At 42.8% G+C, this 12015-nt stretch overlaps 1 protein-coding gene across 1 annotated transcript in view; it reads left to right on the top strand.

Moving 5' to 3' along the window:
- The window catches only part of LOC124413094 (microtubule-associated protein futsch-like), a 69409-nt gene that overhangs the window by 35757 nt on the left and 21637 nt on the right, over window positions 1-12015 (top strand). The window contains exons 3-6 of the mRNA XM_046893454.1: window positions 6839-6937; window positions 11075-11247; window positions 11339-11496; window positions 11585-11996. Of these exons, the coding sequence (XP_046749410.1) occupies window positions 6839-6937; window positions 11075-11247; window positions 11339-11496; window positions 11585-11996 (842 nt within the window). The remainder of the gene's footprint in view (window positions 1-6838; window positions 6938-11074; window positions 11248-11338; window positions 11497-11584; window positions 11997-12015) is intronic.

The raw sequence follows: 12015 nt of genomic DNA, 5'->3' as shown, positions 1-12015 counted from the left end.
ATGCGGAACCACGTGCAGATCCTTTTGCCAGTGAGTTTACTCTGTCTTTTACAACTCGAGATTCAGTCTACGTTATTGTGTAAACAAGTCGTAGAATTGCTTGCGATAGTCAGGAATTTTACGCAATACTGTATCCTCGAGGAAGAATTTCAAAACTTTTCACCGTGAGCTTAATATCAGGATGAAAACGAGGAGGAGAAAGGAAAGAGGTAGAAACAGCAAGAGTTGCGAATCCCACAAAAGTGCCAATTCCGAATTGACCCGAGTTCTTTCTCCTAAACGTTGGGAGGATCTTACACCCTTGGAATAACTTGGATCCCGTAGCATGGTTACGGATTCCGGAAGGATCAACACTCGACGACGAACAACGGGAGGCTGAAGCGTCCCATCGGAGTCATTCACGGTGACGCTTTTCGAGTGGATGCCGGTTCGAGGGTCGGCATTCGATCACCAAAGACACGAGTCGCGAGTATGAGAGAGAAGTCTGCTTTTTCTCACCGGGAAAGAGCTCCACTGTACAAAGAAATCCGAGACCCGTGAAGTTATAGATATTCGCAGTACCTAGTCGAGATCCTGCGGAGGACCACTCGTCCGGGGGTTCGATAAAGCAGCATCAAGTATAGACCGCCATTATACTTCACCGAAACATCCGCGCATTAACATTCCTTCTCTCTCATTGTCTGCGGTCACGATGGAATCGAGACGATGTTCATAACTCCGTTTTTCCCAAATGGACATTTTATTATTCATCATTCCAGAAGTTGGCGCGATATATTGTACCACCCGAAGATGCTACCAGCTTTTCTCCAGAACCGTTCCACGGTGTAACGATCTGGATTTGCCAGGCAGCGGAATTCTCGCCACTCATCGCATCGCGGCCATTTTTTCAAAGTGTTTCGACGATTCATTGCCAGCCTGTGAGACATTATCTGGAGAACTTTTTACCCTTCGTGTCTCCGAAGTAGAAGCGGAGGGAGAGAAGTTCAGCTAAGGTTCACCGGATCTCCAAGGCTCGTCCATCAACTTAACGATTTTCCCAGATTGAATTTCTTGAATAGAACAGACCCCCGCAACAATCGGTGAAATCGGTCGTCTCGACCGATCACCGAATGCTGATTAACCCCGCGTTCAATGGACACGAGTGGCACAAAGGGGCTGAAATTGGGTCTCGATGTGGACGGAGATCCGCGACCTTCGCAGTGAATGATAAAAACGAAATTTCAGTGACAACCTCCTCCTCCTCTCACATCGCAATGGATTCATTGATATGTGAAAGTTGGAATAAGGGAAAGACGTACGTCACAGCGTTCACTTGGCATTCAGCTCGAGCTTTTGTCTCGGCTCAACTGACACTGACAGTTCGTATCCACAACGTTGCACCCAACGACAGGTTATTTTTACCTTCATAATAATGGGACAATACCGTCAGTCAGTCGAGCTATTGTACAACCTTGGTGCTCGCATGCCGTTAATAATCCGAATACCTTGGATACGATAACTGCGAGTCTCGTTACAAACTCTGCACAATTCCTCGGGACGTCTTTTGTTGGACAAGGTGTCTGAGCCTTGTACCTCGTAGGAGGCGTGATACATTCGCGCAGCTGCATCACCGCCTTATGAATTTATGATGGTGAACTTACGAGGACGAGGGAGCAACGTATGCCGGATTAATTTACCGCCAGTTTCAGGAAACGTTCATCCAACGTTTAACCCCGTCCATAATGCAGAGTACATACCTTATACGCATGGGATACTCGGAATTCTTGCTGATGAAAACTTTTGAGGAAGCAATTTGAAAGATCCTTCCTAGATCCTCTTTAACCGCACTTGACGGAAACTTCCCCGAGTCCCCCGATCGGTGATATCTTCTTCAGACCCGGTCCTCGGGTGTTCCTTCGGTATTTCCCGGAGATCCTGCGACGACGATGGCTTTGAATTGTTCGAATTATTCGAAGTGTTTGAACTGTTTACTTACCATGGATATAAAATCGGGCCACGGGGGGGTGAAAGGCTTTCATTCAACGTACGTGACCCAGAAAATATTCGTCCCTTGGGGTCCCTACGTGTACTGCACAACAGACCCGCGGACTCGATTGTCGGGGTAAACAATTCCGACAATTTACCAGACAGGTTAACCGTTCACCGACGCTCGCTGTATAATATAAGTCTAAAACACCGGCTAATGGAATTGCGGTTTTGCAAAGTTTACAGATTGATTAACCCCCGATGATTACGTTCGCAGAACAGTTTCCCTGCAGCTACTAGTTTCTGCAGGTACCGATAAACCTCGATTCTCTCTTCGGCAACCCGGTCATTCATCCATCCATCCATCTCACCCCGCACTCGTGCAAGCGATCAGTAAACTCTCCACCCCTTTCACTGATCATTCAATCTCAAACCACCAAAATTCAAGCCCCTATTGATTCCTTGGATCGACGTTCACTGACAATCCACTGCAGTGTCACGTGTAATTAAATTTTCATCCTGCAAAACGATTTCTTTGACATCCTACAAAGTCCTGACAGTCGGTTAATCGGGATCCAGCTCGGTTGCTTCAATGACTTGAACATTGCTTGCAGACTGTCTAACACACACCTCAGTGTGAAATAATTCGCTCTCTATCTCAGGAGGTCGTGATAACTTTTTTCCAACAGTGATTGAACGTGCTTCGGACCCGCGGAGCATGCGATGTATTATCTCGGACTTGACCTTAGCCTTAGCTCCGAGTTACGAGGGAGGGGGGAGGAGGGGGGCTAGAATCTTATCCTCAGTTTCTCTGGGGCCGCGGGCTGAGGCTTGAGGAAACCTCAAAGGTGCGCTACTTACATGACCGAAGTGAGCACAGGAGGGCAGACACATAGTCACCGACCCAGTGCTCCACTCCTCCCTCCTTGGCGTTAATAGTCCTGCTCTATTATGGCGAACAAGGCGAGTTGGTCCCGAGAGTTCTACAACCAGGGGCAATTCCCAGATGGATAAACCCGTTCAAGTTCATCGGGAGACAAGCGAAATCTCCATGTTTCAGGAAAAGTAAAATTGGCGTCGTTGGAAAAGTGACTCTTGAGTTGAATTCCTAAACTGGGCCGTTGTGTGTCGCTGTTTCGTATTGTACATACATATCAACATTGTTTAACCTGCATAACATTGCATGTGGCAGGCTCTGCTTTAACAGCTGGTTTTTTAAAGCTGTGTGATCGCCGGCTGCTCTGAAGTCAACCCCTCAGGTCAGGCTATAGGCTGTAGCTTGGAGGCTCGAATCCTCGCCTCGGTCACCCGTCGTTTCTGATTGGTCCTTGGTTAGGCACACAATGGAATAGCATTAACCCACCCGCGGAATCAATACCGCCTGTTCCTGCAGACCCGTTTGTATACACAACTCGGCGCCTATAAGGTTCGGCTGGTATTATTAAGTCTTCCTGATTATTAGCTGCATTATTATTGTTATGCATAATATATATGTATATTCGAGTTGAATTTTAATTCTCTCGATTCTACCACCCCGCGTAAAATAAATAAAGATGTAATCAAGGAAGGAAGAAATTTTTATCACCCGGCATCGTGACGTCAGGAATCCATCACCGCTCATTTACATTCTGCAATACTTGTAGCGGCTAAAACAGGAGTCAAACATAACGCGGGAGGCTGAATAGACGGCCTTTGACAGGTTAATCTAACGCTAACCTAGATCCCATTGAGAATGTCATCGTAACTAACACTTTCGGAGGCTTAATGTACACGCGTGTTTATATGCAGCCTGTGTGTTCTAAAGCGTTAAGGTTAGGGTGTGTCACCCTCGGGCCATGCGCCCATGTCATCCCACGGGATTTGCTCCTCCTCCCCTACGACCTCCTCCTCGCCTATGTCTATACGTATACATTGCCGTAGTGGGTGTATAACTTTTCGTTGGAATACCTTAATCATGTACCTACCTTACACCCTGACAAGGCACGCGACTCGGTGTTGCGGGAAATTTCACGCTACGCTAACCGAGACGCGAGGGAGGACGTTATCATTTCGTGGGCAAAGGAAGGATGAAAGAGAGCGAGAGAGAGAGAGAGAGAGAGAAAGAAAAAATTTTATTTCTATCGCTGCGGAAAAAAAAGCGAGAGAAAGTGGAAGGCCACGGTTTTTCGAATCAGGAGAAACTGTGACAGGGTAACAGAGCCAAAAGGTCCGAGAGGGATTAGGAGGATCTTTTCTCACTTCGCACGACGTCTAAACAAAACGGAAATGGGATTTTTTTTCCCACTCTGTGGATTGGATTAACTCGAAACCTCGTCGAATTGCCGCGAAATTGTATTCTCGATCGATTCTATTAAAAGAAAGTTATACGATACATACATAGAGGGACGAAGCGATGTATATGTGAGTCTATGAAAAAGAATATACACGATCCTTGGATATAATTAACGTTTGGAAAAAGTCGGGAAATAAAAAGATGAAGAAGAAAAAGTGAGGAAAAAAGGGACGCGTGTTACTCGATCAAAACGTAATACATCTAATTTTTTTTTTTCTATTTTCTTTTCTAGCATTTTTCTAGATATTGCTTTTTTTCTACCGTTTCTTTGGCGAATTTCACGTCGCTCTTAGAATTGATTGCGATATCAATTATTCTCAACACTGCCGGCTGTGCGGGGACTAACAATAATAAAACGCGGGTACGTCTCGCTGCGAAACTCCGTGTTTCAACTACCTAATGCGAATTTATTCTTCTAGACTAATTAGCGGCCGCGCTCGAATCGGTTCTGTGTTATATTATACTCACGGTTGAATACATCTGAAACGCATTATTTATATTCCAATTAGTTTACTCATTAAAATGAGACGGCAATGTAAAATGCAGCTGTAGGGCTCGTGGACCTCGGGTGATCACGTTGGATGCTAAAAATCAGTTATTCTCCAGAATATGGCTTAGTCACGAGGTTATTTGTTATACTCGGCTTGACGATATGTGAAAGTTTCCGAGGTTCATTCGTAAATTGGATCGTCGTGAAAGGGTTGATTTTTTTCTCATTTTCTTTTTCTTTTTCTTTCTCCCGTGCCTCTTTTTTTTTCCTTTGCCCCGTTTTTGCAATCAGCGAACAATTAATCTACCCGTCGATTTCAGTCGTTTCGGTAAAATTATGAGTTCTTCCAATTTTTCCCCTCACATTTTCGACGATTTTAAACAGCTGACTGTACCAAATTTTTCGCATCAGTTATAAAGGGTGGTGGAGAAAATGTAAAACGAGTAAAATGAATCTAAGGGTCACGATATAGGTGTTTCAAAAACTCGACAGTCTGTTTTATGTGTAAAATTTTGCTAAACTACGATTTTATATTCTGGCTTTACTATAACCGTTCTTATATCTACATTTCGACTTTCTGTATTTCCAACTTTTTTTCACGCCTTTGCAAATTCGATATTCTGATCCTTCTGTTTTCTGATCTTTCTACGTTCATACCACCGACCGAAGTATAATAAATAAATTAAATTAAATAATGGACGGCTGCAGAGAGCGCAACATTGCACATCTGTAATCGTCGTAATTACTGCTGATTGGTAAAAGGTCTGGACGGCGTTCCGGCTGCAATCTGTTGGTGAAATTAGTCGCGATGGCAAAGCTTTCCGCTGACTAGCTAGGTTGTAGTCGTTATCGCGCGATTCTCCTTCATCAAGCAAGGATCACTTCCTGCAGCCGGAAATCAGTATTTGCTATCGGGTTTTGTTCTCGCTGAGGCGGCTCGGTTAGGAAGCGCAAAGCGATAGGAAAGGGGTTTGCGAAAGCGGGGAAAACCCGACAGACATTCCCAGTTTTTGGCAGTGAGCTTATACAGCGATGATCACGTGGCTCAACGCCCGCAATCTATCGATCCCTGAACCGAGTGCCGCAGAATCGGGGCCTCTCCTTGGCTGAGGCTCAAACTTTATTCCTTGCCGTCTTCTCTTCCACTAATTTTTTCCTCCTTTATTTTCTCTCCTCTTTCTTTTTCCGTGTTTACCGTAAAAATCTCTTCGCAAACTTTTTACTCTCAACTTCTTACGCCCCCGTAACTCACAACTGAAACCTCCGTGTGGCCAATAAGTATAAAAATACTCTCTCCACTCTTACCCTGATTTTCCAAGAACTATTCAACAATTAATTCAAGTTTTAATCACACTTTTTCGTACACTCAATAAAATTCAACCTCAAATTCTTACAAAATTCATCTACAATTCATTTTTATTTTTTCTTTTCTACAAACTTTCGCGTCTTTATCACATCAAAAAATCAAGAACTCGTTTGTCTGAGGAGAAAATCTTCGTATCCAGCGAATATAATAGCAATGATCGAAGGAAGCCGTGCCTTGCTATCGGACTCGTTCGTCTGCCCGCAAACAGTGAAGAGAAATGTAGGTTCGCACGGGAACGGGTAATTGCCAAGGGTTCGATAAGCCTGCCAATTTCTATTCTTCCGCTTCGCCTACCCAGCAGAGTTGTATTCGCAAGTGCCGAGTTGAATTTAGAGCACTCAAGATCTACTGTATTGTGTGCCGGCTTGAGATCCTCGCTTCATCCTTGAGGCTCCTCGCAAATTTCACCAAGAATACCTGCCCACACTTTTCTCGACACTTTACACTAAAAAAAAAAAAAAGAAAATTCAACCGCGAACAACTTGAGTACTTTTTTTATATCTTCTTATCGTATTTTTTGATGTATCAGCGGAATGACATTCATAGATAGTGTATTGAATATATATATATATGGAATGAAAATGAGGAAACTTATTCGACGACGTCGATTCTTCGCAAACATTTTTGAGCTATTGTACGTGTGCACGGATATTGACGGATGGATTTTTTTCTTTCTCTGTTTCAGGATTCCTTTCGTGGGATAAAGATAGTTGTCATGTGGACTTGGAGAAGGAATTGCAGGCTTTGGTTACACAAGCGCCGGAAGGAGAAGAAGCCCGAAATGGTAAGACAAAAGAATTGAAACGGCTTTTTGGACGGATTTTATTGAAGAATCTGGGTACCCAACTGTTCATGAATTTATTATCCCATTTTAATAAATCAATCGATCAATCAATCTCTCGTAAAGCCTCCTTTAAATAACCTGAAGTAATGCCGCGCAGGTGAATCTGGAAATTAATATTATAAATTGTGGTACCTACCTTTAAGTATCGGGGATACGTGGGTTATTTACACAGAATTTAAAATTGTTTATTAGGTAAATTTATGCCTTTACTTTGTGTGTTTTTCTCACACGACGGTTATAAATCACCTCGGAATCTTATTACTTACCTCGTTATATATACAGAGTAGAATTTTATGCTTCTTTACTTCTTTTTTCTTTCTCTTCTTCTTTACTTTGCTATTAAATTTTTTCTAAAAGCCAGTACGTTTTCTACTTCTTGCGCTTTTTATATTACCCGGATATTGTATACAATACACACATACGTATATAGTTTAGATGCGTATAACATATTACCGCGAAGTGCCTTACAACTTACGAATTAAACTCGGGTTTACATTTGTCGTAATAATCCGGGATCGGAGTTGACGCAATAGAAGCGTAGGTATAACAATAACATTATTTAATAATAACAAGACACTTGTTCCAGAAATTTCGTTATTAAATTTCGCACAACTTTTCAAGTGCATAAACATCCAGACGTGAAATTTCTCGTCATACGGAAAGAGGAGAGCTAAATACGCGACGGTATCTCCGTAATAATTTCATACGTTAACGAATGTTACATCTACACGGCCGACGCTTTCCTGAGGAACTAAAAATATACAATGAAGTCATTCCATATTCACCGTTTTAGCGAGAAATAGAAAGAGAAGAGATAGACGAAGAGGAAAAAAAAGAGAGAAGAAGAAACAATTCGAAAGAAGAAAAGAGCGGCAGTTTGCGTCATAATTAGCTAGTTATTATACATCCGTCTGTTCGCGCTGTAAAGCATTTCGCAAACGGTAACCGGCTGGATTTGCAACGTACGTTTTGCAATCGTAGAATACAAAAACGGAGTACAAAGAAAAAAAAAACGAATCGAACGAGAAAGTAGGACGAAAAAAAGGACACTGTGGAATGCCTAAATGGCGTTTAACAATAGCCAATCTGTTCGAAGTATCTTTAAATTTAATCCTTATCTCGATTGGACTGCAGAAGTTGAAACGACTTTAACGACCTTTTTTATTCCCACGGTAGCGAGGTTGAATTAGCAGCCAAACTTTCTAGTGTTCAATCAAACGAGGCATTGAAGTTCAAAAATGAAAATTTTATCACATGCCTTGAACAACACCCAATACTGTCGTAGAATTACGTGGATAAAACCGAACTGCATTTTTCTGTTTTCAAAAAGTTTAACGTGTTCGGCTGATGATCCTGGCTGCTAGTTTCGACTGCATCCCATATATGGCAGTTATTATTCGTAAATTCTATCGGACTGGGGGTCGATCAATACGACGTGACGTATAACCCTTTTTCAACGACATCTCGTATATTCGTCTCGATAATATATTACATATTCTCGAAAGTGTGTACATACCGCATACATATATACGCCTTGAGCATTGGGAAATCTTGATACAATATTAAATTCAATCTCATGCCATGCTTTGCCTCGGAATATGCATCGTATAAGATATATCCAACCTTTCAAAGGACTAAGGGGCTGAAAGGATGTACATACAGGTAACCTGGAAACCTCGGTACTCAGAAAACCCATCTACGTGGTAGCCGAATGTACTTTATCCCGATTCTCTTTTCTCTCAATACTCAACTTTCGGTCAAACACATTTTTACGGCTGTACCACGTTTTCCGAATATGCCATCGATTTACCGTCGCTTCTAATATAATTCGAGTGTAACTAAAATTTTATTGAGAAGAAAATCGTGGCGTAGGATCTTCAGAACGAAAAAATGGATTACGATTTACATTGTGCGTCGACGAACAAGGCCTATATATAAAAAAATAAACTTCCACGTTGCAGACGATATGCAGCACTCGCAAGGTCGCAAGCATTTTTTCACCCATTTTCACGTCGGGTTATTGCAGAAGCCTCCTTTTATTCCTCGGTATCGTTTTCACGCATTCCCGGCATCCGTTCGTCTGAAACCACAACGTTTATCATCTTCTTTCACAACTCGAGCGATTCTTCGCTATTCCTGCATCAGCCGCGACGATGTAATAACACTAACACTGGCTTCTTCTTTTTCTTCGTAAAGATATTTTGCCATTGTGATGTATTTTTTCGAAGAATTTCTCATCAGCTCTTTGCGTGTAACAAAAAAAAAAAAAAAAAAAAATTCTCTCGGTACCTATCGCGGTTCCGCAATCTTGTGGTAAATTCCGCACCTTGTTTCGACAACGAAATAATAACTTATGAATTGTACGAATACAGAAATACAGTAACGGCGGAATTACCTGACATGAATACTGAATAATCAAGCTATGTTCATGATCTTCGGGAGCCGAAGGTTAACGACGCGATACTTTTGCTCCACCGCCGGTATTTTGCGAAAAAATTTCGCGGAGTACAAGAAAACGAACGTATCTTATTGCCACAGGATCTCCGTAGACTCTTGGAAGTCATCCTGTAACGCAGATGCCCTAAAAGCTTCCGCGGGAATAATGGAGATGGGATCGAGGAATGGTAAACAGCTGGGAACTTGTTTGAGGAAGTTCCGAGTCTCGCCTCGATCGGAAGTGCGGTGGCACAATGAAGTTCCGGCGAAACCGCAAGCTTCATTCATCCCTTGTAGCATATTATAGTATTCAGGGAAACAGCGATGGGAGATTCCCTCTGTTTTATCGCGATACGACCCATGGCCTATCGGGACAAGGAGTTGTTACAATAGTCGGCGATAATTACGCGCGAAAAGTTTTGCCGCTTGTGTTCGTGTGTATTAATTAATCGTCCGTTGTGTTTGACTAACAAACGCTGCAGCAGGTATAAGCTGCAGATCGGTCTGCAGATTCGAGCTTGCACTTCGGTTCGATGATCAATCTTGATGAGCTTCGGGATGCGCCGGTTTAGTAATAATACTTTAACGTCTGCAGCCTCGATTAATAGCCAATTATTGTTCAGTACTGCCTTCGTTATTGGATCGTGTAGGTGTTTCACTCACTCGACGTGCCACGCTCCGCTTCGTCAACAATTTTCTTTCTCATTCTCGTTCCTTCTTTCTTGTTCTTTTTAATATTTCATATTTTTTTTTTCTTTAGTTTTATAAATAATTTTATTATTTAGTTCCTGAGTCTAGATCATTAATTTCTTGTCGATGAACAGAGTAACTTGCTTAATTATACGTTTAATATAATATCGTTGACGGGCTTACAAAATTCCTTGTACAGTTATCGGATCGTCAAACTGACTTACAGTTCAGAATCCTCGCTTGGCAAACAGCGAGTATTAAAATTTATCGCAGTTATTGAATAACGTACTCGTCTCCAATAAAATTGATCTGGAATGGCAAATCGTTTATTTCTGCAACTACAAATTAATCACAGCAAACAGATAGAACATTCGACATATTTGAGGGTGGATTACAATTCCAAATACACGACATCATGCACGTATTGTATACAATCGGGTAAAATTTTACGACTCGTTTGCGTACATTTCCGTTTCTACCATCTACAATAGATTATTACTATTATTCTACGTATTTGCTTATATCCAGCCAAAAATACCTGCGTAATGATTGCTGGTACTAACGTAGCCCAATTCGACTATCGATCATTTCCAATCAATACTCTTATCCTTATTCTGAACGTTAGGCAAATTTATGTAGTAGTAAGGAAGAATTTTATTGTCGTTCTTCAGAAGTAGGTACAAGAGTTATATACATAGTAACACAATATCCGTAGTTACCGCGGCGAGACGTCCGACTTTTTGATTGAAGAACCTATAGGTACGTCGCTACCTTTTGAAATCCACTTAATCCATCGCCTCCGACGTCGACTCCCATTCAATTCGTTTTTTCATCACGAATCCTCACAACTTCCCAGGTCTTTGAGAAAGATCAGAGGGTAGGCTGGAACCCCCAATGTTATCAATCGACCTGTTACATACAGAGGTGCAGAATTCCTTGGATCCGTTTCAGGTGAGCGACTGATTCAGTACGCGACGGAGAACCTCGTGACGGAGGTGCTGATACACCCGCAGACGAACACACTGCTTCAGTGTATCCGCAACCTCCTCGCTAGCTTTACCAAACACAGACACATCATTCACGCCGGCTATACGTTCAGCGGAAACGGTTCCTGGATACTGCAGGTACGTGATGAAACATTTAAAGTTGCAAATCCGCGAAACCCATTCGCCGATTTCCTAGTCAACCATTCAATGACCCATCCCCATTACTCAGGATGGAACCTTCAGCCTGGCTGACTTCTTGGACGCCTTCGGCGAGCACGAGGTACAGCGGGTTCTTCGCGCGTACGAGAACAGCGTCACCGTTGACATTCATTGCGCGGGTGTCGGAGACTGGATGACTTCAAGACTGTCGAAGGAAGCCTGCACCAGGTTGGTGGTTACGGCATAAAAAGAAAAGAAAAAAAGGACTCGTACTTCTCGAATGACATAATTACTCACCGTTACTCTTGATCCGCAGGGCATGCAGAGTTCGAGTAAATCCAGATGACGTTCTAACCGCCGGAGTTCCGGCAATATCAACCTTCACAAATTACATTGGACAGTACCTAATTGCACAGACGTTGGACCAGCTGATGGAGCCGTCGGATGTCGTCGGTAACATCCGGTTCAGTCATCCAACTCTCTACGTATTTCCTGGTGGCCAGGGTGACGCGGCCCTCTTTGGAATAAACGGGTTCAATATGCTGGTCGACGGTGGCTTCGCCCGGAAGGCCTGCTTCTGGGACTTCGCACGGCACTTGGACCGGCTCGACGCGGTACTTTTGACCAGAGTTAACAACAGTAACATCGGCGGAATGTCGAGCGTCTTACGAAAGAAACAGGAAATGCACGTCTATCCCCAGATTGGACACTTCTTTTGCAATTTGGTGGTGAGTATCTGTTTATCAA

Source organism: Diprion similis, chromosome 12 (genome assembly GCF_021155765.1).
Source record: "Diprion similis isolate iyDipSimi1 chromosome 12, iyDipSimi1.1, whole genome shotgun sequence".
Classification (NCBI taxonomy): domain Eukaryota; kingdom Metazoa; phylum Arthropoda; class Insecta; order Hymenoptera; family Diprionidae; genus Diprion; species Diprion similis.
The sequence above is the reverse complement of the archived record's forward strand: the minus strand, read 5'-3'. Positions and strand labels throughout refer to the sequence as shown.